General features: G+C 41.2%; 1 protein-coding gene across 7 annotated transcripts in view; it reads right to left on the bottom strand.

The window, feature by feature from the left end:
- Positions 1 to 26,982, bottom strand: part of UBE3D (ubiquitin protein ligase E3D) — a 181,299-nt gene that overhangs the window by 61,111 nt on the left and 93,206 nt on the right. For 5 of the 7 annotated variants that reach the window (XR_011388635.1, XM_070073839.1, XM_070073840.1 and 2 more), the window contains exon 9: positions 17,374 to 17,512. Coding sequence is in view for 4 of the 7 variants with exons in the window: in XM_070073839.1 (XP_069929940.1) it covers positions 17,374 to 17,512 (139 nt within the window). In the remaining 3 variants the exon portion in view is untranslated. Of the gene's footprint in view, positions 1 to 17,373; positions 17,523 to 26,982 lie in introns of those variants that run through there. The other 2 variants (XR_007923233.2, XR_007923235.2) reach the window with 2 other exon arrangements.

The following is a 26,982-nucleotide window of genomic DNA, read 5'->3' as shown; positions in this document are numbered from 1 at the left end:
AGGAATTCAGCATGGAGTCTGTTGGTTTTGTTTGTTTGTTTGCTTCCATTTTACCCACAGCTGTGTGCAGTTCTGGCATTCTCTGTCTACAAGTAATGCTACGGATGTGGCTTTGTGTAGAATTGGAAAGTTGTTTCCTGTTTTCAATTTTAGAGACTGATGACTATATCACTGCCGCCTGGAAATGCGGATGATATATTTTTACACTCCAGGGGATGTAGCAGCAGATGGAGAATGAGAGGAAGACGAATTTTCAACTTAAAAGAAAATGACCAGGTAAAGGAAGAAAGCAGGGCTCTAGCTGCCTGTTATCAACAACGTGCCGGTTGTAGCCCTGGCTGCTCCTCTTCCGATCCAGCTCTCTGCTATGGTCTGGGAAAGCAGTGGAGGATGGCCCAAGTCCTTGAGTCCCTGCACCCACGTGGGAGACCAGGAAGAAGCTCCTGGCTTCAGATCAGCGCAGCTCCAGCCATTGCAGCCATCTGGGGATGAACCAGTGATGGAAGACCTCTCTCTCTGTCTCCAGCTCTCTAACTCCATCTTTTAAATAAATAAAATAAATATTTAAAAACAAAACAAAACAAAACAAACAAAATAATATAATGCAGCCATACGGGAGGGAAACACCTTTAAGTTGATATACTGAGTTAAAACCAGGCTGCGGCTTTTCTTTTTTGACTTTTGCCACCTTGAAGAAATATAGTCCTGGTTGGTTGTTTAACCTGAAGTGGAGGGGAGTACATAAACAAAAGTACTGCCTTTACAGAACAAGTCTCTAAGCCTTAAAACATTATGAAATTATAGTGATGGGCACCTGAGAGACAAAGCTTAACAAACTCTTTCATACCACGAACAAGTTAAGTTTGGATGGATTTTATAAAGTACTTAAATAATAAAAGGCAAGTTATGTTCTGGATACTATCACTGTGTTAAAAAAGAAATGACATAATTAGGAAAAACGGAAAAATCTGAATGAATGGTGAGCCAGTTCTATTGTCATAAATGCACCTTCCTTTTCATTTCACACAACTCTAAAATTAAAAATAAAGCCACAATCCATGTACCTCTAGAAACCACACTGTAATTTGTGAGCTGAACCAGTGACAACATTTAGCAGATAGCTAAAAGGTAGGGGACATTTAATTCTATCATGACATAAGATATTTTATTTCTGTCCCATGCCCCCATCCAGCCTGAACCTCCCTGATTCTAAAAACAAGGGAGGAATGACAAAAATATTACACTAATTACACTGATTGCAAAAACGGGCACACCTTGACTTTATTGTTTCCAAAGTGCTTTCACCAACTGGAAAGTCAGTGTTGTTCTCCTTCTATATACACAAAAACCAAGGTTAAATTACAGAGAGCCCAAGATGGCACTAAAAGTCCTTGCCCTGAATTCTTCAAATTTAGGGTAATGCCAGATAAAACAAGCAGAGCAGGCAAGCAGCACTGAGCGAGGAAGCTGAAAGCCACTGGCCTGCCTGAAGGGGTTGAAGTCAAAGGTGGGCTTTTGGGTAGAGGAGATTAGGGACTGGACTCAGACTGCCAGATATTCATGACAGTGGACCAAAGAAAGTTGTTGCTGACAATCACTGGGGCTTATGACTTATTGGGTCTCCACATCTACAGGAGTGAAAGGATACTGACCCAACCTTACCACCAGAACAGAGCCAAGCCACGGGCTGGTTCAGTGAGGGAAGCCCCAGTACCAACACACAGACGTACCACCATTGTGGATACTGTGCTGGACTGCAGGCCTTGGCAGGCAGGGTTAAAGTTGCTGTAAGATCAACAGAGAGGTGAGATAAGTGTTGGGGACAGACAAGGAGAAGAAAAGAGAACTTAAATAAGGGTGAGCTTTGAAACCAAAATTTCAACAGAAATGAAGGAATCTTACCCTAAGTTAGACAGAAAACTAACAACTAGATGTTTATGCACCTCTAGACACAATTAAAATAACAGAACAAACCAAAAGACTTAAAAGCAGATATGTTCAATGTTCTCAAAAAGATTTTAAAAATTTAATACCTTGGAAATGAAAACATATCTTCACTGAAATAAACTTAAATAATGGGGAAGACACCAGGATGAAAGAATTGTTATATCTAGTTCTGAGGAACTGATCTTGAATGTAGCTCTGAGATACAAGTGTGTGTGTGTGTGTCTATAATTAATAGATTATACACACACACACAGACACACACACACATACACACACAGAGTTAGGAGACCAGGAGAATAGATTTAAAAATTCTAATATATGTCTAGTAGGAGTCAGAAGGAAATGAGGGGAAGATGGATAATGAAATTTAATATATAAGAGCTGGCAATTATCCAGAATGAATTAAAGACAGGAATCCACACAGGGAGTACTCTCAGAGAACTAAGTAGAATAAATTGTTATAAAGATTTATTTTATTTATTTATTTTAAAGGCAGAGCAGACCCTGGCACTGCGGTGCAGTGGGTTAGTCATCCACCTGTAGTGCCGTCATCCCAGATGGGTGCCGGTTCTAGTCCTGGCTGCTCATCTTCCAATCCAGCTCTCTGCTATGGCCTGGGAAAGCAGTGGAAGATGGCTTAAGTCTTTGGACCCCTGCACCCATGTGGGAGACCAGAGGAAGCTCCTGACTCCTGGCTTCAGATTGGCGCAGCTCCGGCCATTGCGGCCATTTGAACCACTGGATGGAAGACCTTTCTGTCTCTCCCTCTCACTGTCTGTAACTCTGCCTCTCAAATAAATAAATAAAATCTTAAAAAAAAAAAAAAAAAAAAAAAAGGCAGAGAAACAGAGATGGAGGGAAGAAGAGGGAGAGTGCAAGAAAGAAGGAAATGGAGAGGGAGAGATCTTGCATCTGTTGGTTCATTCCCCACATGGCTGCAATAACCATGCCTGGGTCAGGCAGAAGCCAGGAGCCAGTAACTCCATCCTGGTCTCCAACATGGGTGGCAGGACCCAAGCACTGGAGCCATCACCTGCTGCCTTCCTAGGCATATAAGCAGGATGCTGGATCGAAAGCAGAGCAGCTGGGACTTGAACCAATACTCTGATGCGGGATGCCAGTGTTGCAAGTGGCAGCTTAAACTGCTGTGTAACATGGTGTACCCAACAGAGTAAACTTTCAACTTCACACCAGTAGAAAAAAAAAATAGTTACTTTCAGAGCAACAAGAAACAGTCTTCTAACAGCTATTTTAACAAAAATAGATGGCAGAAGGCAATGACTGATAGAGCTTCAAAGTGGAAAGGGAAATAGGATCTATACCTACCTTAGTCATCATTCAAACTGCGAAGAAAATGAAGACATTTCTAGACACAGGGTAAGAGAGTTTACCATTCATAGCTCATCAGTGGATTTGAAACCAAAATCAAACAAAACATAAAGGCTAACAATTGATAACCTATGAGGTAATGAATAAGAAAATATCTAAAATGATTCACTGAAGTAAAATACAAGAGATGATAGGAATGAGGTAATGTAGGGTGAGAAGACAGAATGTGCCTACTAAGTTTAAAAATGATAAGGTCTCTGCCTTTTTCAAAAAGATAAAAGATCCTGAACAATGCTCTTTACTGGAAGACTTTACATTTTATATACAAGAAAACTGCAAGCTATCACTTCCAAGGTAGCAGAGAATTTTTTTTAAAGTGAAAAAACTATCAAGTCAAGAGAAGACAAGAAATAAGAACAAAAAAGAAAAGATAAAGTATGGTAATCAAGAAACAAATATATCATGTCCTCCTCTCATGTCAGACATAAATCTAAAAATATCAGTAATCACAATATACGTAAACAGATCCCACTCACCTACTGAAAATGAAGATACCAATAACCACAGCTTGTTTTCTGTGCTCTGATTTCTGCTAAGACTATTAGCATATTTGGGGGACCTGATGAAATGTAGCTGAGTGTTCAAATGGACAATGTTTCAAATGTTTACGGCCTTAACAATGATTTTCAATCTGAAGCTAAATAAGAAGAAAACTCAATAATTTGAAACCAGCAGGAAAGGAGTCAAAAACACTGGGACTATGTATAAATGCATTTTTTTTATGAAGAGTTGCATTCAGCTCTAAAGAGACAAGAAAAGACACCAGCACCTGAACATAACTCTGCTAATTCTTTTTTTCCAGTGTAGTCTGTGTTCTCTTATCACAGCTTGAGACAATACACCAGACACCCCCTTGCATGTTACAGATTCATCACACTACCTTGAATTATTGAAAACCAACTGCTGATGCTGACTGCATGAAGCCCCTGGATGAAGCTACAGAAATTCTTCCCTGCTGCCCCAACATAATCGCTCCTTGGTGACCATCATTCTGAGCTTCTAAGCCACAAAGAAGTAACCTGCTGATTTCTAAGAGAAGGCAAATTGGATGACAGTTTTTCTCTTTGGGCTAACTTAATCTACAAGCTCGCACACTGCTATGAATCCTTTAACTACTGGAACTTGGAGTCAGTGGGTTTTAGACTCGCACACTGCTATGAATCCTTTAACTACTGGGACTTGGAGTCAGTGGGTTTTAGAGCTGGAGGAATGAAAACACAGGGGCTTACACAGATCTCATCGGAGCCAAGTCCAAAGCCCAAACCTATCTTCCACCCCCACACAAGGACTTCTCCCCATTGTGCCACTTGCGAGGAGCTCCAATAACTTCATCCTTGTTCCTCACGATTCCTTTGGCTCCGGCACCTTTTCTATTCCAAATCTGTCCCCTTGCACTGAAGAGATGAGTCCCTACCAGGAGGGCTCACCAGAGGTTCTCAATGAAGCTTAGGAGAGTTTCACCTTCTAATCCATCACTGTCTAGAGGCTGGCATCCTTCCTAGGTGTTGTTTCCCAATCTAGCCAGCAAAGCTCCTGAAAACAAAACAGCAGCTCCTTCCATGAGCAATTGAGTTCAGGTATCTGGATACCATTTTGCTTATAAAAGCAGACTTTAGCCTCCTTTCTAAGAAAGTGAGACTACTGTCAGGAAGTTGCTTGACTGAACACAGCCAAGTTCAGAATGTGGGAAGCGACAAAGTCCTCTGGTTAACAGCTCCAGGCAAGGGAAGAGGCTCACATGTTACAAAGTTTTCTTGGAGTAACAATACTTGTAAACAAAGTACAAACACAAAACCACTGGAAAATTCCTAAGCCACACATGTTTCCATGTAGACCACCAACCAGAGTCAAAACCAAAGGGTGAAACGGAAGTGGAAGAGGCTGGAGGGAGGACAGGGAAAGAAGGAGCAAGGGCAAAAACAAAGCGATGCCAGAGAACATTGTAAGCTTCATCCACACAGTCCATCTTTACTTCCTACACATGAAAGAGGGAGGTGCCAAGGGTCAGGCGACTCCCTCACTCCCTCATTCCTGACCCTTTCTGTGGTTGGTTGGGAAGATCTTGTGGCACAGACTCCATTCTCTTGGAGAGCATCAAAACAAACAAACAAAAGCAACACAAAGGACACAATCTGGCTTTATGTATGCTTTTCTTCCATTAAACACTTTCAAGATGTTCAAAAGAAATAAAGACCTAGTCCATTTAAAAAAAAAAACAGTTATATTATTCAGCCTGGGTGAATAAATTGAGAACATCTGGAAGTAGACAAAATGACTCTGTGTTCCTCTACATTGAAAGGAACTTTAAAAACACACACAAGAGTACTTCCAAAAGTTCACAGAAAATGAAATTAAAAGATCTGTTTATTTTGGTGCAAAATAAATTTGAAAGACATGCATACAAGGGGTCTTCAAAGAGTTCATGGAAAATGCATATTATGGAAAAACTATGCTTGAATTTCAGTATTTTTGCATGTAAATACATTTTTCTTTTAATTCTATTTTCCAAGAACTTTTTGAAATATCCTTATACACAGTTTAATCCAATCATCACTTGGCATAGGTAAAGAAATTGGGACCTAGAAAGGTTACCTGACTAGACTGGGGTCCCAAGTGCAGTTGGTAGCAGATTTGAGACTGGACCCTTTCTGTTCTCAACTAGCATGAGTAACTACTCAACTACATCAGACTTGCCAGGAGGAGAGAAGACCTCAGAGGCTGGACACCCCTGAGGGAAAGAAGAAGTCCAGACACTGAGGGACAGAGGATGCTGGGTGTTCACACCAAATGGCAAAAAGATGAGTTGCAGAGGTCACCAACATCTGAATTCTACAAATCATCTGAGTGTAAAGAGTGGATATGGCAGAAAAGAGAAAAAAAAACATAAAAGAAAAAGTGCAAACTTCAGGACAATCCACTTTAGTGCAACAGATGGTGGTGTCAAGTTCAGTTTAATAAGGAACAGTGAAGAAAAGAGGAAAATATGAGTCATTAAGCTATTTGAGCTAGTGATTAAGAATTTGTCATAAATTAAAACTTTTCATTTCTCATTTTAGTGGGGCATAGTCCACTGTCATGTGAGTGTCTGTTACAGTTTGGTTCTTGAAAACCTTTATCAGAAACTTTGGGTGCCTGTTGTAATGTGGATTCTGAGGTTTTACTTGGGAGTTATTGAATCAGAATCTCTCAGCTGTCACTGGGCAATCTGAATTTTAAATGAGCTTCCCATGTGCACTGACATTTAAGAAGCAGTCTCATTGATAATCACATCATCACAGAATTAGACGAAACCTATCTGTACTCCACTGCTGCCCACCTCCATTTCTGGGTAACTGATACTGTGCAGAGATGATGAGTGCACTCAAATCGCAAGGTGACCCAGAGCCTGTGTGCCTCTGACACCAGGTCTTCTCTCCCTACCATGCCATGAAGGGCAGATGGACTGAACTGGACAGACAGCAGTGGGTTCAACTTTAGGATTCTGTATTTTTAGACTAAACGGGAAAATAAATATTGCTTTGCTAATAAAAAACACATATCACATTTTTCTATCAATGGCAAGTGTTTCCTTGAGAATAAGGAAAATGTTATTAATAAGCAGCAAATAAAACAAGAGACAAAATTGTGGATTTAGTAGGCTACACCTCATTCCTGCTTCTCTCAATAACACCAATGCCAGAGCACCCCCATTCACATCAGACTTCCCCTACCATGTGCTCCAGAAGGTACGGATACTGCCCAGCTTTGTCCACAACTTTGACTCCTTGGCAGGGGTAGTGATGTCTGAGCATCAGGGCTCCCGTGGGACTCTGAGCAGGAAAAGCAGCCTCCTGAAAGGAGTGACTGGGCAGCAATGTGGGCTGGTAAATGTCCCATTCCCCAGGCTCTCTGCCTTGTCTCATTCTTCATGTTCTCCCCAGAGGACGGCAGAACAGTAGAGTTCGATATGAAAGAAGACAGAGCAAGGGACAATTCAGACTAGAGAACTGTATTCAACTGATTCCCCAAAACACAGAATGCACCGCAGGGCAAAAAGGAACGAAGGCAGCAACATCATTTCACACTCAAATGGCACTTCTCAGAAATCTGTTTGGAGCAGTAATCACTACCGCTCTGTTTGGAGCAGTAATCACTACCTGGAGACTGGATTCTGTAAATATAATGACTAGCACTCAATTCCCGACTGTCTCTATCCATTGAAGGCAAAGGCTTAGGTGGACAGAATGAAGGCAGACACACCAGGGGACTAGTGGGTGGCAAAACTACTCCCTTCTCAATTCCCTGGGTTGTACCCGTATTGAGCAGAAGGGCTCAGTAAAAAGTCCGGGGAGTGCCATCCCGATTCCGTGCAGCTCTAGCTGCCTCCTGATGACGTCTGTAGCAGCCCTGGGACATATGGAATTGTTTTCAGCCTCCCTCCTCTCCCATTCTCACCAAGCAACACGACCCTCCCATGTAGAGTCCCCCAGGCCTCTGGACAGTTTCTGGGAAGGCTGTCTTCACACCAGAAGAAGAAACAGAGGAAAAAGCACAATGCTGCCATCATCATCTTTTTTCCTTTTCTTTTCTTTCTTTCTTTCTTTTTTTTTTTTTTTTTTTTTTTTTTTGAGAACCACAGGTGGAAAATGTTTTATACTTGCATGCAGTGGAGGACATCTTCATTATGGAGTAGAAAGCCTAAATAAAAAGAACAGAACCCAGTGGTGGAAACAAACCCGTCAAAAACAGCACATACAAGAAGCTGTTGTTGATTAGGGCATCTGAACTGGGGACCTTGAGAAGCTGAGCCATTTCACAGAAAAAGTGGGGCATTTCAGTGCCAATAGAGAAGATCAATTGTGTCATGAGTAAAATGTGGACCAGGCTAAACCACAAAGTGGTGAACCAACTCACATGAAACAGGACGTGGAAGCAGGGGTTTATGGTAACTGTGTAGTTCAATGGTTGGCAGATGGCCACAAAGCAGTAAGAGGTCTTTGCGGTCAGGAATAAATGTTCTGTTCCAACAAAATTCTTTAAAAAATACACCTGAGTGAGATATCCTCTGTAGTACATATCTTTGCTGTGTCTGGATGTTCACCAGCATTTTGGGGGCTGTAGTAGAGGTTAAACAGATGTCAACAAAGGACAAATTGCAGAGGAAGAAACACATGAAGCTGTGGAGGTAGAAGTCAGAGCTGATGGTCAGGATGATGAGCAGTTTCCCAAACATGGTGACTAGCTAGTTGGGCAATTTTCACTGATGTGCAATCTGTGTGGGGGTTGAGTGTGTGCACCCACACATTAAAAACACAGATGGACTTTCAAATGTCAACAGTGGGGGCCAGCCCTGTGGAGTAGTGGGTTAAGTCATCACCAGTGATGCCAGCATCCCATATGGGTGCAAGTTTGAATCTTCAAGTCCCTGCTGCTCCACTTCCAATCCAGCTCCCAGCTAATGGCCTGGGAAAAGCAGCAAAAGATGGCCCAAGAATCTAGGCCGCCTGCCACCCATGTGGGAAACTTGGATGAAGCTTCTGGCTCCTGGTTTTGGACTAGCCCAGCCCCAGGCATTGTGGCCATCTGGGGAGTGAACCAGCAGATGGAAGACTCTTTCCCTTTCTCTCTCTCTGTAACCCTTTCAAATACATAAATAAATCTCTAAAAAAATACACAAAATGTCCATATTGGTTATTCCTAGTGATTTTAATTTTCTTTATACTTTTTCCAATTTTAAATATGAATGTAATATGTTTTTATAACCATGGGGAAGTTCCTTTAAGAAGTAACAATGGCGAGGCCAGCACTGTGGCGTAGTGGGTAAAGGCGCAGCCTACAGTGCCAGCATCCCATAGGGGCGCCAGTTCGAGTCCTGGCTGCTCCATTTCCGATCCAGATCTCTGCTATGGCCTGGGAAAGCAGTAGAAAATGGCCCAAGCCCTTGGGCCCCTGCACCTGCGTGGGAGACCCAGAAGAAGCTCCTGGCTCCTGGCTTCAGATCAGCACAGCTCCAGCCATTGTGGCCAATTGGGGGGTGAACCAGTGAATGGAAGACCTCTCTCTCTCTCTCTCTCTCCCTCTCCCTCTCTCTTACCTCCCACTCTCTCACTTTCTCACTGCCTCTCCTTCTTTCTGTATATCTCTTACAAATAAATAAATAAATCTTTAAAAAAAAAACAGAAATAATAATGGCTACAATTTACCAGATGAGCATGGCATGTAGAAGAGAGATGCGATCATTTCTCTGGCACAATCACAAAAAGTCAGTAGAAAGAAAGGATGTAGAGATAAAAACTCCACTTCTCTATAATTCGTTGCTGCTACTCACATGTAAAATTCCCAGGCCTTTGCCTACCTAGCTCTAGGGACACCCATAAATCATTAAAAAAAAAAAAAAAGGCTCTTAAGTTTAAACCACAGTGTCAAACTTCTATACCACCAATGTGTCCCACCTGGAATGGCAGCAAATGGCAGACAAAACCAAACTTCATGTGTTATTCTGTTTAATTCAAATTTTTTTTTTTTTTTTTTTTTTTTTTTTTTTTTTTTTACAGGCTGAGTGGATAGTGAGAGAGAGAGAGACAGAGAGAAAGGTCTTCCTTTGCCGTTGGTTCACCCTCCAATGGCCGCCGCGGCCAGCGCGCTGCGGCCGGCGCACCGCGCTGATCCGATGGCAGGAGCCAGGAGCCAGGTGCTTTTCCTGGTCTCCCATGGGGTGCAGGGCCCAAGCACCTGGGCCATCCTCCACTGCACTCCCTGGCCACAGCAGAGAGCTGGCCTGGAAGAGGGGCAACCGGGACAGAATCCGGTGCCCCGACCGGGACCAGAACCCGGTGTGCCGGCGCCGCAAGGCGGAGGATTAGCCTAGTGAGCCGCGGCGCCGGCCTGTTTAATTCAAATATTAACAAATAGTGAAAATGTAGCTGAAGAACTATTTGTGAAATTATCACTTTGTAATAATTGAGAAATTGGATATATGGTTTTGTTTGTTTGTTTTACAGGCAGAATGGACAGTGAGAGAGAGAGACAGAGAGAAAGGTCTTCCTTTTTCCATTAGTTCACCCTCTAATGGCCACTGCAGCCGGTGAACCATGCCGATCCGAAGCCAGGAGCCAAGTGCTTCTCCTGGTCTCCCAAGCACTTGGGCCATCCTCCACTGCACTCCCAGGTCACAGCAGAGAGCTAGACTGGAAAAGGAGCAACTGGGACAGAATCCGGCGCCCTGACTGGGACCAGAACCCGGTGTGCCGGCGCCACAGGTGGAAGATTAGCCTATTGAGCCGTGGCGCCAGCCAAGGATATATGGTTTGTACATCATGCAAATGATAAACTGAAGTATCCATGGATTTCTCAAAGTTAATATCAAACTATAGGGGCCAGTGCTGTGGCGCACTAGGTTAATCCTCCACCTGTGGCACCAGCATTCCACATGGGTGCCGGTTCTAGTCCTGGTTGCTCCTCTTCCAATTCCACTCTCTGCTGTGGCCTGGGAAAGCAGTAGAAGAAGATGGCCTAAGTGCTTGGGCCCCTGCACCCACATGGGATACCAGGAAGAAGCACCTGGTTCCTGGCTTCGGATCGGCACAGCTCCGGCCACTGCAGCCATTTGGGGAGTGAACCTTTCTCTCTGTCTCTCTCTCTCAATGTCTGTAATTCTACCTGTCAAATAAATAAATAAAATCTTTAAAAAATATATCAAACTATATACCAATATCATAATCAATCACGATTTCCTTGCCTAGAGTAGTTTATGGGCCTCTTATTCCAAGTGCTTCAATTGCTTCACCCTTCCACACTAAAGAGTGTGTCACTTCAAATCGATCTAGAACTAGGGAAATATCCCTGGCCAACTTAGATTTTCAGGCAGCAATACATCAAGTCTACAAAGTTTTTTGTCTTTTCTTTTCTACATATTTCACCATATTGTTAAAACACACAGTATAAACATAAACCTGCAATTTGTTGAAACTCAACTTATTTGCCAGGATCCACAGTGCTTTGGAATGTTACTCCTACCTCTGCCAGGGGTAAAAGCTGTGCTTCCCTAAAGGATGATAATAAAGGGATACCACTGCTGCCAGATACTAAAAATTAAATATACAAAACCCAAGACTGTCAAAGAAGGGCTTTTGGCTTTCTTTGGTATAACTGTCATGTGATAGAATAATAGACTCAGAATCAGAAGACTTGGGATTGCAAACAGTCTTGTATTTCAGTAGTTACATAAATTTGTACACATTCTTTCTTTACCTCTAAAATGAGAGTGGATATGAGGATTCAGAAAAGGCTAATGTTTGTGAAAATATTCAATTCAAAATTGCTTTAAAAGACAGCAATATATATGACTGGGGGAGGGTCAGGGGGAAGCTTCAAATTTAAGGCCCTAGAAAATTCCATCCAGAGTGGGATGGCCAGGAGCAGCTGGGAGGAGCTGGACTTGGAGTTAATGAGGTAAAGTGTGGAACTGAACAAAAAAGGTTTCCTCAGGTCAGGGATCGAGGCTGTGGAACACTCCATCTGTGTCTCTCAGTTAAGTATCATTTCCAAGGGAGACTTCTCTTGGACATTCTCCGTAGGAGTCAAGCCATAAATTAGGAGAGAGGCAGAATCTAACCAGAAGGCTCAATATACCAACAGAGCCATGTTACTACCCAGATGCACAGTTTTTAGGGTGGATGAGATTTAACTGAAATAAAAGTGGAAGCAGGTGCCAGGTGGGGAGCAAAGCTCAGTCAGGTGCCTTCTCACCAAATTCCAAGGAACTTCAAAGGAAGATCTCATTCCTATTGCACCTTTCTGTCTATGGTGGCCCTCACCAGAAGGAGAACCATTTAGTCACTAAAGGAACAAACAATCTTATTTACAATCCACCTGTCAAACTGCACCACCACTTTTACAGAGATAAATAAGACACCTCTAGGGTCGGCACTGTGGCACAGTGGGTAGAGCTGCTGGCTGTGACACTGACGTGCCACCTGAGCACTGGTCCAAGTCCCGGGTGCTCCACTTCTGATCCAGCGCCATGCTAATAGGCCTGGGAAAGCAGAAGATGGCCCAAGCATCGGGGCCTCTATACCCACATGGGAGACCCAGATGGAGTTCTGGGCTCCTGGCTTTAGCATGGCCCAGCCTTGGCCATTGTGCCCATTTGGGAGTAAACCTCTTCATGTGTGTGTCTGCCTTTCACATAAATAAATAAATCTTTAATTAAAAAAAAAAAAAACTGCCACTAAGAACACACATTAGCACACTCTGCCTTGGTCATCCAAATCTGAAGATATAACACAAAACAGTCTATCCCCACTTGTATTCTACAAAACACTAATCCCATAGAATGCACCAAGAAAAAGTCTACCTGATATCATGTGCATTTAGGAAATAGTATTTACTATATTTTTCAACTAAGAAGGTCACATTGCCCTTTAAGTACATGAAAAAGCTCGAAAAAGGCCTGCAGTGCAGCAGGTAAAGCCACCACCTGCAGTGCTGGCATCCCATATGCTTGTGAGTTTGTGTCCTCGCTGCTCTGCTTCTGATCTGGCTTGCTGCTAATGACCTGGGAAAGGCGCAGAAGATGCCCAAGTGTTTAGGCCCCTGCCACCCACATGGGAGACCTGAAAGAAGCTCCTGGCTCCTGGCTTCGGCCTAGCCTAGCCCCAGCCATTGAGGCTTTCTGGGACTGAACCAATGGATGGAAGATGTCTCTCTCTGTCTCTCCCTTTCTCGCTATCTCTCTTTCTCTGTAACTCTGATTTTCAAAAAAATAAATACTTGTTTTAGAAATTAAAAAAATAAAAAGTAATCGTTTAAAACATATAACTTCATTTAATCAAACTTATTAAGAGGCAATATGGTTTACTGGCTATGAATGGGGGATTCTAGAGCCATGCTTTGTATCTCACATTCCTTCCCTTGCTAGTTGAGTGAGCTTGGGAAAGTTCTTCTCTCTGGCTCAGTTTCTTTATCTGAAATGGGAATAGCTGTCCTGAAAATGAAATGAAGAATACCTGGAATACAGACAGCCTCTAATAAATACTAGCTATTATGATTTATATTATTATCTGATGATTAGTAAACATTTTATAACACCTATTCACATTCTAAAGAACCTGTGTCCCATGGAATAGAGAAATGCTAGTATAGAAAAATCCTCTCTCTACTTGAAGAGAAATCTGTCTCTTCTATAGCACAAAAAGAACACAGCAAGAAATCAGTTTCAATCCCCAGTAGCAACTTATTCTTCCCAGGTGTGTTTCCTTCTCTACAAAAATAAGATCATTAGACTAGTTAGTCCCTCTAGCTATGACAGGCTAAAATTCTAGCAAAAAGGCACAGTTCCATTAAAACCAGCAGCTCTTGCCCAGTCCTGGCTCCAACTGACTGACTGCTCTTATGGTGCCACCTCGCAGATACCTAATCATGGCAGGGCTTCATGTTAGCAGCTTGCTGGCTGCTGCCCAGCAAGATGGATATGGAAATGTTCCTGTGCCACCTCATCCCACAGCCCTAAGCAGGCAGAGTAGAATAAATGAGGAGTAGTAATGGCAGCAGCAAGCTACAATCTGCCTGTTCCACAGGACCCCCTCTGTGCACCTCCTTACCATCTGCCAAAGCTGGGCCATTGTTCTTATTTCCCCTACTGTGGTTTTCAGTGCCCACTAGGAGCCCAGTCTAGTATGCTGGTTACTCTACAGGTCTGATTATTACTAGCTTGCTCTGTGGGCTGACTTCTTTTTACGTCTTTGTATGAGGCTTCAGGTTAAAACTCAAATGTAGATATGGATCTGTGCTCAATCTTCTTGGCAAACTCTGTATGTTGAGTGCAGCACTGTCCCAGCTGAAGGAGGGCCACTGCTTCTGTTCCTGAGCACAAGCTTCTGCTATGCTTCCCTTCGCACAGTCTTTCAGATCCCCATATTGTCAAATGGCCCTTCCACTCTTCATTCTACTTATGTATCCACTCACTCACTTGGCCGATATTTATTACCTACTTCTTATAACCAGGCCCTGTCCAAACGCCACTGATGCAACGTTGAACAAAAACAGACATTCACCCTGATCTCACTCAACAAACACTGCAGTAGATGATAAAGACAAGATCATTTTAAAGAGTGGAAAGTGCTATGAGGAAAACAAAATGAGGTGAGGTTACAGTGTAATGATGATGGGCAGAAAGGGACTTGGTGGAAGGCTCATGTTAGGCCTCTCAGGGGAGAGGACAACTGAGATGAGACCTAAAAGACTAGAAAGAGCCAGCTGTGCAGAGACCTGGTGCAGACTACTGTCCCAGTGGTAGAGAGAACAGCAGCCAGTGCACAGACACTATGGCCAGAACCAGCTGTTGTTCAGGAGGGGAAAACAGAACCAGTGGATCTGCAGCAGAGTGAGTAAAAGGGAGGAGATGAGGTCAGAAAGGGATGCAGGGCCAGATGATACCACAGCTGAATAGGCCAGGATAAGGAGTTGGGATTCCAAGCAAAAATTTTAAGCATGGAGTGGTAATAAATGATAAATCCACCCCAACAACTACAGCATATATATGCTTAGCGCTATGTCCGCAATTCTCAACCAAATCCTACATCCTGTTTGCTGATAATCACATCAGGGATAATAAGGTACTGTAACAGTGGAAGCTAAAATTACAACACTACCACCAAAAGATATCCCTATTGGCTTGAGAGAAATGTTACAGTATAATTTAAGAAGCTAGAGTCTCATATATGTTAATGGCTCTAATTAATAAGATAAATCCTTCCCTTCGGGATTTGGCAGTGATAGCAGCTCAAGGAGGAGTAGCACTTGAATCCTAAAATAACAGTATTACAGAAAAAGCAACATTGCTCACAGTGACTGACTTGGCCTGGAAAGTAAGAGAATTGGAAATGTAAAGATGGTATCAAGTGTCACTCTATTATTTTACTGCTCTTGCCAATACCACTCTCCAAAATGCATCTAAAAGTGAGTTTCCAATTAGAAGAATAAATTCTGAACACACCCGATTAGCGACCCCTTTCCTTTCCACTGTACTACGTGATTAAGTAGCGTTACAAAGGCAAAAATGCCAAGCAGCGCTTTCTAATCCTGGCAGACACAATCAGTGTTTTCATCAGCCCCGTATCCTTGGGGCGAAGGCCTGCCTAGAGAAGCCGATGTCTGGGATGTTCCTGATAAAAAGTCACCTTTCCAAGTGTAAGAGCAGTGAGAAAACTTTGGCAGGCAGTGTTCCTAACATTCTGCCACGTTTCTTTAGACCTGTGAAATCTGGAGAGTGTACGTGCTCCTGACAATAATATTCAGCAAATGGACTGACACCGGATGAAGTACAACCAGCAATAGAGAGGGACATACAGTCATTAATAGCCAGATGGCGTGAAGCACTCCTCTGAGAGCACACAAATGCCACCAATAGCAGGCCAGGCTCTCAGGCACCCAGGTTTATGTGACAATGCAAGAACAACCTGCAGGAGAGCAAGGCCTCCTTCCTCCCAGGGAGATGAAATGCAGATTGGTCCTCTCAAATCCTCCACACTCAGTTTTGATTACTCTTTTATATTCGATCTTTTTGAGATCTGTGTTGAGGCTACTTCGTAATAAAATTATTATCTCCTTATATCACGCATGGATGACTGTCCTATCTGCACTAATAGGCCATAAAATCCTCGAAGTCAGAGTCATCTCTCTTGCTCCTCACTCACCCAGCATATAAAAGTTTCAAACAGTACCCAAGGGAGGGAGTGAAATAAAAAATAACTGCCTTCCAGCTTTGCTTCCCAAAGATAACTACTGTTAAATTTCTTGTATCTCCCTCCATAAAAGTTTGTGAGTATATACAAACTTTTGTGTCATTCTATGTTCAATCCATTGAGCAGAATTTAGAAGAAATGTAGACTGATAAACAGAATTTTAAATCAATCCTGGTTTAAGGCAGTAGACAACAAATAAAGAAATAATAAATGATCACAAAATAGAGACGGTGGAGGGGGCAGGCGAGGCAGACATTCCAAGGTAGACATAATCTGAAATAACAACAAATACAAGTACACATACTAAGGCCAAAGACTGAATTTTGCTCGAATGCCCAAGGCCATGAAACAAGAAAAAAGTCACAGATTCAATCTATGCAATTTCCAAGAGGGTAGGCAAGTAAATCGGCTTGGAAAAGTTATTTTTAATGAATTTCCTGAGTTATAATTCACAGGAAAATCTACATGTCTTGCTTTACCACATCACAAAGGTGCACCAAGCAGTACACACTGCTAAAGTTGGTTAGGATACATCAGCAATCCTCCAGCTGTAGAACCTCTGGTTTACTCATTTTCCAGGAGTGCATGTGGCTTTCCCACAAGCATCAGAGTGCTCATGAGTATTTCCCCATTGTCAGGAGTCATATATGTTTTCCATTACAGTCAGTCGCTACCGGATCACAACTTCAGCCACTAGTTAACATCTTCAATTGCAGTGGCCACCTCATATGACAATCAGCCGATGATCAGGAAAGTCTTGTTGCTGATCATCCTGCTGGCCAGTCTACATCAGCACTGAGTTGTATCACAGGCAAAAATAAATATCCCAGGGAAAGGGGAAGTGATAGGAGAGGAACTAAAGGCAGGGAAATGGGGCTGAGTGGAGAGGACACTGTCCATGCTCAACATCTACTTGGCAATCTGATTTCAAGCTAGAAGTAGCAAAGGCACCAATTATGGTTCAAAGTCCTTGTTCTAGATAGCACAGCTAGGAGAAGCGAAATGGCATTCACAGGTGCTTTTGCCAGATCTTCGGGCCATTTCTCTGAGGCAGGAAAAATGGAAACTGGAGAAAACAAACCCTGGAGAGAACAAACCATGGGTTCTCCTACTCTGAGGAAATCATAGAATCACTTTTAGTTTCTATTTGTTACTTATTAAAAAGAGATAGGCAAGGCAATCCAAGTATTATGCTTATTATTATCATTTGAAACTGTGGGTTCCCATGGGCTCTTTCCTGTGAAAGACAGGATCCTTGAAGAACAATTACAAGCAAAACTGAGAAATCAGACTCGAGTCAAGAACTGTTCCTTACCTGAAAGGAATTCATATGGCGAAGAGAAGGCGGCAGGGTGGCATTGCTCCTGGATAATATCAACAGCAGCTCTAAGCAGGTTGCACAGGGCAGGGTCAATGAGTGGACACTGATGTCACTTTCCCACGAGCTGGCAAGCCTGGAAGATACTAGTATGTTACGTTTCATTGACGCATCATCAGAATTATTTTTAAAATTTGATACAGATGAAAAGCTGCAGTTATGCGAGACAAAAATCAGTGTAAAAGTATAAATAAATTATCTTAAAAATTTATAGAGTAAATGTCTAAGACGTTTTTATAGAGTCATTGATATAACACAAATGGATTGAGCATTTCTCAGGCTATCATTATACTCTCACAGCATAAGAGTCATAGGAAATGAGGCCTTATTTGTGTGGGACCTGCTGGAGGGATATGGCATGCACTAACTGCCTGTCAAACGCCTTCCACATCCTATCCCTGCTCTACATGAAATGTCACTATTGTTGCCCCCATTCTACAGATGTGGAAACTGATTCAGAGCTAGACAGTTCTTATGGAATTTCCAGTTTAATGCAGTTTAAATTTTTAGAAAGATGAACGAATCCTCACGTTAAAAAATCTTGTCACCGTCCCAAGTTATAATACAAATGGAATTTGTATTTGAAGGAGAAGGTTGGCAGGAGCCTCATTTCATCCACCAGAGTAGCCCCTGAAGCAGCTCTGCTGTATCCTGTGGAACCTATCTGAAAACTCTTTCATTTGGGTGATCAGGAAAACTGAGTGCTAGAAAAGTCAAGGCACTTGTCTAAGAGGAGGCAGATGTGTAACAAGTGATAAGGTTGGGTCTAGAATTCTGGTTTCCTGACTCCTCATCTTGTGCTTACAGTAAAGGGAAAATCCAGAAAATGATGATGAGGAAAAAACATATTAAGAATAGCACAAGTCTTCTTTTTTGAACTCTGCTCTTTTTTTATTTTATTTTTGACAGGCAGAGTGGACAATGAGAGAGACAGAGAGAAAGGTCTTCCTTTACAGTTGGTTCACCCTCCAATGGCCGCTGTGGCTGGTGCACCGCGCTGATCTGAAGCCAGGAGCCAGGTGCTTCTCCTAGTCTCCCATGCAAGTGCAGGGCCCAAGGACTTGGGCCATCCTCCACTGCACTCCCGGGCCACAGCAGAGAGCTGGACAGGAAGAGGAGCAACCGGGACAGAACCTGGCGCCCCTACTGGGACTAGAACCCGGGGTGCCGGCACCGCAGGCGGAGGATTAGCCTATTAAGCCACGGCGCCGGCCTGAACTCTGCTCTTTACTTGAGTGTTTCCACTCTGATCTCCCACCACTATCTTAATTTTTAAAGATATATACATACATTCAATGTATATTATATGTGTATGTATTATATGTATGTAGGATATTATAAATGTGTATATATTATATGTATATAGGATATATGTGTATTTATATACACTGCTATTTCTATACACCTCTTTGCAAAGCTACAAAAAGTGGCAAAAACCAGAAGCTTCAAGAGAGAAAATCAGTGGCTGTAAGCATAATGGATTTTAACACTTTATGTGATGAGTCATAGCAAAGAGTTTAGCTGGATCATCAATCAGGCTGCTTATGCTGATATACTTCTAATGTGGGTGGCAGAGTTAACTCCCCTTTGAATCATTTGCCAACTAGCTGGCCTGAAATAGGACATGTCTTGCTTTCCTAAAAGTGGTCTGATTTCAGCAAGGACATATTTGAGTGTCTTTTCTGTGTTCTAAAAATTAATATTTTATATTGACAGACTCTGCTATTCTTTCTACTTTTGCTCATTGTATAACATTCTTAACATTTCTCTGGAATGCAAATGCAAATGCTGCTGTCTTTCAAAAAGTCAAACTTAGTACAAGTGCAGGGGCTCCAAGCTCACTCTCCACCCCCTTTCCTTCTGCCCTCCACAACGCACAGTTAGTTCCCATCCTTGAAACAGCATGTCCCTACACACTCTGTGTCTTGCATATACCATTTTCTAAACCTGAACGGCTATTATCCTTCCTAGTGAACCTCTATTGACCCTGAAAAACCTATTTAAATACCATTTCTTTACTTATAGCATCCTGTTTCTCTTATAAGAACAAATTATTTGCTCAACACCATACTTGTATCTTTTATAACACCTGTACTACTGGTATTCTAAGTTGGGGGTGGCTACATCTGTAATTTTTCCTAGATCACACATAAGTGGATTCTCTAACTTTGCAGCCTTGTTGAAAATCAAAGAAAGATGTCTCAATATGCTTTTCCATGGGCACACTTAAGTATTAACCAAACACTGGCTAAAAGAAATGCAAGGGGACAGAGGGAGGTTGAATAAACGCAGGTTGGGAAACACAGAATAAGTTCTATTGCTCCATGGAACAGTGGAGTGACCATAGTTCCTAATTAACTTCTATATATTCTATGTACAAACTGAAAACACAAGCTCGAAAGCTGCAAATGAAATGCAATGACAAAGAGAGAGAAATGTTAATTACCTTGATCTGATCAACACATGCAGCGGATGTTTACTGAAATATGACACTATGCCCCATATACAGTTATTGTTAATTCAGAAACTTTAAAAAAAAGTTCAATGAAATGGAAATGCTAACACATCTGATTTGATCTTCACATATTGAATACATGTATCACATTATCACAAAGTACCTCATGAATATATACAATTAAAATAACAAAAGATACAATTTATGATTTAAACACAAAAGCATATGCTTTTGTCACTTCTACTTGTGTGCTCAGGAAACAATTTAAATTTTCAGAAATTATACCTTTAACCCCCACCACCCACAACAGAGCTCATAAAAGTTATTTTTAGTCTCAATTGTTGTTAAAGTGTGGTGAAAAGGATTTTGCTTTTTATGAACTGGATCTCTTCCAGCACAGCCTACTCAACACCACTTGGATTGGAAAGTTCCTTGGGAGTTCACCCATGAATCTCTCCATCTTTCTCTCTCCCTTTTTTAAAGAATTATTTATTATTTGAAAGGCAGAATTAAAGAGAGAGAAGAAGAAACAGAGACAAAGATCTCTCATCCTTTGGTTCACTCCCCAAATGCTTACAACAGCCAGGGCGGGGCCATATTGAAGCCAAGAGTTTAGAATTTCATCCAGGTCTCCCACAAGAGTGGCAAGCTCCCAAGCACCTGGGTCATCATCCACTGCCTTGCAGACACATTAGTAGGAAGCTGGATAGGAAGCAGAGCAGCAGAGACTTAGCATTCAGATACAGCATATGGGCATCCTAAGCTTTGGTCTAAGGTATTCTGCCACAATGACTGTCCCCTTCTGTTTCTTCTGATCATCAATTATCCTGTGCCTAACACACCCAGTCAGTCAGGCACCTTCAGTATACTTGTCTCTAATCCTATAGCAGCCCTGAATGGCAGGCACAGTTCATTCCAATTTTGGAAAAAATTTTTATTTATTTGAGAGGGAGGGATACAGAAAGGAAGTGAGGCAGTGAGGTTGGCGGGGGCAGGGGTTCCATTGGTTCACTCCTCAAATGCTTACAATGGCCAATGCTGTGCTGGGAGCTGGGAACACAATCTAGGCCACCAAAATCTCAACTACTTAAGCCATCACCATCGCCTCCACAGTCCACATTAGCAGGAATCAGGAGCCAGAACAGGAAATTGAACCTAAATACTCAGATATGGGAAAGGAGTGTCCTAACCAGTGTCAACCTCTAGAACAAATGCTCTGTTCTTATCCCATTTTAAAAGACAGAAAACCAAAAGTCAGAGACATTGAATGATTTTCCAACATTACACAATAGGTGACAGGACTGGGATTCTGTCAGCACAGCCAGAATCCAAATCCTGGCTCTCCCCACCATCCCACCCTGATCATTGAGGGTACTACACATATCCTCCTTAAGCAAATCAGAAACAGGACCTAAGTAACCAAATCTGCTAATATCTATTTCTTCTCCAAGTTAACTCTTCAGCTTACAAAATATACATATAAGAGTATTTTTATCTTTTTATAAGAACTTATTTTATTCTAAGATACTACTTTATTATGTTCATACTCCAAAACTTGAGTAACAAAGGCAATAAAACAGGCATGGAAAAATATCCATTTGTTATGGTAAGAGAAAATGGTTATATGGTGAGAAAAGATTTTAGGAAGCAATATAATATATATAAATCATAATTTCCATTACAGGAAAATAACATGTTTTATTCTTCTAAAGTTTTCTTAGTACTATTTTTATAATCAGAAACGATGTTATTATGTTGATGTGATTTTTGGTGCAAAAAAATGTTGAAGTTCTTCCTAAAGTTTCAACGTGCTGCTAAATGGCCATGGTGTAATCTATGAAAACAGACACTCAAATGGAAATTAGAACACATTAACACTGCCTTCTTACTACCCAGTTAGTGATCTTGGATGTGCACTCTGGATCCTGGTTCTCTCATATGACTCTGGAGTGCACACACAACTTTTCCGATGAAGCAAACCATCAAAATTTACACAACATAGGCACTATCCCACAAATAATGACTATAGTCACAAAGGAAAGATTCAGCTAGTTACACATGTTACTCATGTCTCTATGTAATTATAAACTCTTGCATGGTATAAGACTCCAACATCAACATTTTCAATTTAATCCTTAAAATATCCATCATCCAGGAGGGCAGGGGGATTTTCTCTCCATGGGCCACGGGGGACGGGGCTGGGAGAAGAAATACACTTGCACCTTATGTCGTGTAAATACTGAGTTTCTAGTTCAAGAAGATAATCCTGGCTAGTGCGGGATTGGAGGTAGGAGCGAGGCGGACGTTGGAGCGCGCCAGTTGGCATCCACACCAACAGGATTCCTCTTTGTTTATCTTTGAGACAGTCCAACCTTGGGAATAGCTTTAAAAGGGAAATTAATGCTGAGACGGTAAAGTCCCCTGTGCAGCCCTGGATGGAGCGCAGGCTTCCGTGGCTGCGGACCTGGGACATTGCTCATGCAGTCATTCGTCCGTCCGTGGGTACAAGATTGGGTGGGAAGGTGCAGGAGGGTGTTTCTGGCTTCTCATGGCACATGGCTTTGCATGGTTCCAGGCTCTGAGCCACCTGCAGGAGTCCCTCGGCACAAACTTTTGTGCTGCCTTCGCATGTCCCCGCGTGTCAGCGTGGCTGGGCCGGGAGCCTCCGTCCCCGTCCCATCCCGTCCCGTCGCCTGCAGGGGACGCAAAGTGCCTTACCGACCGTGGCCTTACAGTTTCCCATGTACGCTGACAGGTGCCTGTCCTTGAGAAGAGAAAAGCGTCTGTTTTGTTTTGAATCAGTTTTAGTTTCTTACTGCCGGCCAAACTCCTATGTCCCCAGCAAATCTCCAGGCCACTGGTTGTTTCTCCATTATGTTCATTACCTTGTACCATGTACCTCAGATCTCTCTCTCTCTCAGTTATAGTTTTTCATCTTGGCCTTTTTTTTCTTTTTATTCTTTTTATTTTATTTTAATTTTTTTTTTTTTTTTTGCTTTAAAACGAGTGTGATACCATAGCAAGTCCATGTTAGCCTCTCACCATGTACTCTGTAAGAGGTGTGTGGCTGTTTATCTGGTCGGGATGCTAAGTAGTGTGATGGATGTAAACGAGGTTTTTAGGAAGTGTGGCAGAATGTTGGCTGTGACAGTGACACGGTGTAGTCAGCTGCCTCTGACGAGGCCTTCTCTGTTCAGTGTTAAGTGATTTAAAAAAAAAAATCCATACCCTGTTCTTGGTTTAAAGATGGAGTAGAAGGTGGATTTGAAAATGGTTTGGGATGCAATTAGGTTATGCTATTTGGACAATAAACTCACCTTGACCTACAAAAAAAAAAAAAAAAAAAAAAAAAATCCATCATTTAACAATTTTTGTCCCTACTGAAACTCATAGGTAAAGAATATTTTCCCAGTCACAAAACCAATGAATGATAGAAAAGAAAGTCAAGTATGACCCTTTCCATCTAAATCCTATTCTTTCTAATATCCTATAAATAAGACAAAATAGACTACATATTATTAAACTAACTCCATCCAGAAAGACTGAAAATATAAAAGATAAGCAATATGGTAATTTTAGATATCACACAATACTTCATTCTAAAATAATGTGAACAATTTTATTTTTGAAATTATACAAAGCAGCTGAGTCAAATATGGCTCAAATTCCTAACATTCATCCTCAACTTTTAATTCCCACAATGTATTTTTTCTTAAAGGATGTTTTTAATGGTAAAATTTATGTTTCTCTATAATTCAATCATATAAAATATTTTAATCACATAGAACATTCCTACATGTGGACAAAAACAGAAAATAATACAAAAAAATGAAAATATTTGTTGAGGAAAGGAAGAACTCTAGGTACACTTCCCAGTAAACTTCAGATAATGTTTTCCCTTTTCTTTTTCAATTCAGGAAGAAAAAAAAAAAAAACATAAAAAAGAGAAAGCAGAAGGTAAGAGGGAGAAACAATTTGGCATGCTTAAAATTTGGTAGATACTAAAATAATCACTATGGTCATTATGAATTTAGAACGCGTGTTGACAAGCAGAAGTGTCACTTGCAACCATCTGCCCAGAGTTCAAATATCAATGCAAATGCCATTAATAATATAAGCATTTTAAGAAACACAAGGCAGAGGCCAGCATTGTGGCTCAGTAGCTTAAGCTGATGCTAGAGACACTGGCATCCCATATTGGAGTGGCAGTTTCAGTCCGGGCTGCTACATTTCCAACCCAGCACTCCTGCTAATGCACCTTGGAAAGCAGGGGAAGACGGCCTGAGAGCTTGGGCTACTGCTACCATGCAGGAGACCAGGATGGAGCTCCTGGCTCCTGGCTTTGACCTGACCACACCCAGCTGTTGAGGCTGTGGGGGATTGAACCAATGAATCAAAGAACTCTCTCTCTTTCCCCCTCTCTGCCTTTCAAATAACTAAATAAATGTTTTGTTTAAAAAAGGATTATTTCTAATATTTCTTGCCAAAGCATTATAAACTTTATGTCCTAAATCAGTACTCTTCCACTACAAATCAACAAGAAAGACACTTCAAAGGAAACAACTAACTAAACATCAGCTGAAACCTATTTCCGTGATTTTTAAAGTACAGGAAGGGAAAAGCTTTCCTTAGAGACTAGAACTGTCATCCTGGTGACCTTAATCAAGAGCCAAAATGCAAGTGGAGGACACACTATCCTTATTTCTAAACTTTTGCTTTGACGAAATTCCCTAGAGAAGCAGCTCTGGTCTATTTTGATAGAGGCAACGAGAAGGGGGGAAAGGTCACTTTCTATCCACTTCTAACAAAAATGGTGAAATTGAGAATGAATCAAACCAATCAATATTAAGACAAGAACTTGAGAAAGGTAGTACAGTTCTATAGCAAACATGGAAGTCATATAATGCAATACAAATTAAAATGAAAAAGGGATGATATGACAACTCTACCCACGATTATAAAATTTAAAAGGAGTTCAACATACCGCATAAAGAAGGAAAACTGATATGGTGTAAGAGAACTCATGATGGAAATATTTAAGTAAAATTGTATGTTTCTCATATTTTAGCAGATGATTTAAAGCTTTCAGATGTGGGAAAATTCAAGAAAGCAAACAGCCTATTCAAAATGTTGAAAAATGTCATTAATACCTATAGATTCTAGAAATTCAACCTCAAAGCTAAAACAATGATAAACCTATTGATTTTAGTTCTCAAAATATCAAAATGGACAAATAAGCATTAGTGCCAGAAATCATTATAAACATACATTTAATAATAAACTTATTAACTTAGTTTTAGTTTATTTAACTTAGAATAAACTTAGTGCCAGAATCATTATAAACATACATTTCATAAATAATTTGTGCAACCAAAATGTTTAAAATTCTTACAAACCACTCTTAAGAAGAGAAAATTCTGAAACAACCAAATGTATTCTAAACATTTCATAAGCCATATTAATTCCATGATACCCAAATATTATAATAGTAATTCATAAAAACAGATCTTGACAAAATGCACATAGTAGCTACTGCTTATAAAATTTCAAAATAATGTTCATTAGGTAATGAACAGTACCCATGTGAAAAATTTTTCTTAAGAATTACAGATGAAAAATTTGACACCTTTAAATTACAAATGTCAAAAATGTTCTTTAATTAGCTTTTAATTAAAGGACTCTGAGAGATGGAACTTAGGGATCCAATTTCTGCCTAAGAGACCTGTAAGCCATCATTTCTCCAGGATAAATGTCCCAAAGTACAATTGCTGGTCCTATGAAAAGCACATTTTTCTTTAAGCTTAGGACTTCTAATGTGCTATTCAAGAAATCTTTGCCAAATCCCATATTTGTCCCTTTGTCAGCCTCCCTCAGTTCTCTCTACTTCTCACACTATCACTAACTTCCTTAAACTACGAGCCTGCCTCTGCCCTCAACTCAATTGCTCTGGCACTAATATTTTATGCTCTACTGGCTACCAACAGTCCATGGTGTGTGTACCCAAAATATTACACCCTGGGTGTCTTTTCTCCCCAAGTTTTTTTCCCTGTCATGAACAAGGTTACAATAAAGCCCTTGCTTATATATCTTTACATTATGATACTTACATTTGTATGGTGTAAAGTTTAAGGAGTGCTATTATCAAGGTGAAGGATGTAGGCGCTCTCAATTTTAATAGCTGTTTCCAGAAAATCTGTGCCAATTCACATTCCCACAACCAATCACAAGCGTATTCTTCATATCATATTTTCACCACCAACAAACTAACAGTTTGAATTTCTGAAGTTTGATGGAAGTAAAATTACACATTTGATTTAAACTTTCCTAATTCTGATGAACTGAAGTTTCTTTTCATATAGGTGTTGGATGCTTGGATTTGTTTTCTGAAAATTGCTTCTTTTCTTATATTATTTTCAAGTCTTTGTTGAGTTTCAATAGAGGTGCCCCTTCATACCATTCCAGGGATGACACCAGTGGCTTTTCCAAATTATTAGGTCTCTTCTGCTCAGTTTTTAAGTAATATTCACAAGCGAATTATAAATGGCAGAACACACAATTGTTACAACTGAAATCAGCAACTAGATGGGACTATTCGCTATCATTATTATTAATAGTTTCCAATACAGGCAAAATTAAAATTAACCCTTTACCCCCCTTGGGAGAATTGTTTCACCTAGAAAACTTGAGATTCTTTTTTTTTTTTTCCTTAAAGAACTTATTTACTTACTTGAAAGGTACATGAAAGGCAGAGTGAAGGAGTGACACAGAGCAGGAGTGACAGAGAGAGAGAGGGATTTTCTGTCTGCTGGTTTATTTTCCAAATGGCAGCAACAGCCAAGTCTGAGCTAGGCTGAAGCCAGGAGTGAGGAACTCCATGCTGGTCTCCCACAGGGTGGTAGGGTTCCCAGTACATTAGCCATCTTTTACTGCCTTCCGAGGGAACACTGACAGGAAGCTGGATCAAAAATGGAGTAGCCAGACTTGAACTGGCACACCAATTTGGAATGCCAGCATCATAAGCAGTGGCTTAATCCACTTTGCCACAAGGCTGCCCCAGAGAGTCCTTGAGTAACAGAAGTTAAGAGAATGTA

This window comes from Oryctolagus cuniculus, chromosome 5 (assembly GCF_964237555.1).
Source record: "Oryctolagus cuniculus chromosome 5, mOryCun1.1, whole genome shotgun sequence".
In the NCBI taxonomy this organism is placed as follows: domain Eukaryota; kingdom Metazoa; phylum Chordata; class Mammalia; order Lagomorpha; family Leporidae; genus Oryctolagus; species Oryctolagus cuniculus.
This window is presented reverse-complemented; position numbering and strand designations above follow the sequence as displayed.